The 1,926-nt window shown below is 46.0% G+C and overlaps 1 protein-coding gene across 1 annotated transcript in view; it reads left to right on the forward strand.

The window, feature by feature from the left end:
• Hdac8 (histone deacetylase 8) overlaps positions 1–1,575 on the forward strand; it is a 208,540-nt gene extending 206,965 nt beyond the window's left edge. Inside the window, exon 11 of the mRNA XM_028775798.1 lies at positions 1,047–1,575. Coding sequence (XP_028631631.1) covers positions 1,047–1,069 — 23 coding nt within the window. The 3' untranslated portion in view covers positions 1,070–1,575. The remainder of the gene's footprint in view (positions 1–1,046) is intronic.
• The last annotated feature ends 351 nt before the right edge of the window (positions 1,576–1,926 follow it).

Raw genomic sequence — 1,926 nt, forward strand, 5'->3', positions numbered from 1 at the left:
TGTGTGTGTGTGTGTGTGTGTGTGTGTGTGTGTGTGTGTGTGTGTGTATAGAATCAGGTCTGTGCATAAAACAGTCAGTTTTACTATAGATTTATTTTAAAATTACAGAAGTAGGACTCAATTGTAGAAAACCTTCCTAGCATGCACAAGGATCAGGCCTTGATTCCTAGCACCAAAAGCTAGATAAGATTTTCTTTTAATTTAAAATAGAATAACAAGTGCTCTGTCCTGATCACCTCCTCCTCTGCTTTCTCTTCCACTCCTCCATCAAGCTCCAGCTACTGTATACCTGCTAGTGGGAGGCTCCGTGCTAGATGTTGGAACTTAAAGTACAACGCTATTCTGCTCTAGAGGACAGTCAGGCAGTGGAGCTTAGACACCAATGTTTCAACCCAAGGAAATGGACCAGAGAGAAGACTGACCAGGGACCAAGTGAAGGAACTGATCCCTTTTAAAGCCTGGTCCTGTGTAGTGCTTTCCCAACAGAACTCTGGGGCCCCTTACTCCGTACTACACAGGTACCCACAAGAGAAAGTGTCAGAAGGGCTATACCTTGCTAAGAGGAACAGAAAGCTTGGGGTTAAAGGACGATTTGATGCAGCTAACTGTGAACTCTGAAAAGTGTTACCAGGATGTACACATGAGTATTGTATAATGAGTGTGTGTGCATGTGTGCGTGTGTGCGTGCACGTGTGTCTAGAAACCATTTGTTTTATTCATAACTCTGGGCTGGTGGTGGAGCTGAGATGAGCTGTGTGGTTCTTCGGGCTTGGCCTAGACCCACCCAGTGTCAGCAGTCCACTGCACCGGTGGTCAAAATCCTTGCTAACTTGCATAATACTTTCTAGGATAACAGGGATATCTAAGCCCTTTGTCCCTCATCATTTAGGGCTTATTCCCATAAAAAAGGGTCACCACATTCTCATTCTCAGCAGGGGAACTGGCCCCCAAATGTAAATGCTTATTTTCTTCTTCACAGCTCTATTGAGATATGTAATTCATACAGGTTACCTGAATCTGAATTGTGTTTTCTCTCCTGTTTTCAGGGAATCTGAAGCACGTGATCTAGTTGACAGAAAGAGATCAGGTTTCCAGAGCTGGCAGCAGCGCCTATAATGAAGACAGTGTGTTGATGCAAGCAGTTTGTGGAATTTGTGACTGCAGGGGAAATTTGGAAGAAATTACTTCCTGAAAATTTCCAAGGGGCACCAAGTGGCAGCTGGCCTCCTGGAGTGAGGAGGCAGGCACCCCAGAGCCAGGCCTAGGGGGAAGAGGAAGACAGCCAGTGTTTAAAGTGTTTATTTGAAAACACAAATGCGGGTTTTTGTTCCAAAATTATTTTTAAGCAAATTGGGGGAAGAATTTTATCTTCATAAAGGGGACAGGTCAGGAGCTGCAGGAGAGTGGGGTTGGGTAGGGGGGGCAGCAGGCAGGCAGGTTTGGACCTCAAGGCCACTTAGATAGAGACCCATGGGGGAGGGGGTATCAGCAGACTGGGAGGTAAAGAGGAGTCTACCACTTTTGTTTTAGTACTATACACTCAAGTTGTTCTTAATAAAATTTTTTGAAAATCTAGTTTGTCCCACTGTTCTGTTACTGCCACTGACAGCACACACAGTTCTGAACTTGTCCTGCCACCAAAGGTCAGAAATGGCCCTCTTGTTCCCATACTCTGCCCTGGCCAGCCTTTGACTCTCATCTTAAAATTTGGACCTTCCTGGGGAACTAGTGTATCCCCAGCCCAGATGACAAGCTCTGTGTGCTGGGGCCCATCCATGAAAAAGAAGGTGCAGAGTTATAGGCTCTGCATCCACAAAAAGGGGCCTGTTGTATTCTGAGGAGAAGCTTGCTCTGTCAAGGATTCATGGGTCAGAAGGCCAGGCCTCAAAGGGCATTTCCACGGGTAAACAGAACACTTCCAGCTCA

This window comes from Grammomys surdaster, unplaced genomic scaffold (assembly GCF_004785775.1).
Source record: "Grammomys surdaster isolate TR1022 unplaced genomic scaffold, NIH_TR_1.0 260, whole genome shotgun sequence".
In the NCBI taxonomy this organism is placed as follows: Eukaryota; Metazoa; Chordata; class Mammalia; order Rodentia; family Muridae; genus Grammomys; species Grammomys surdaster.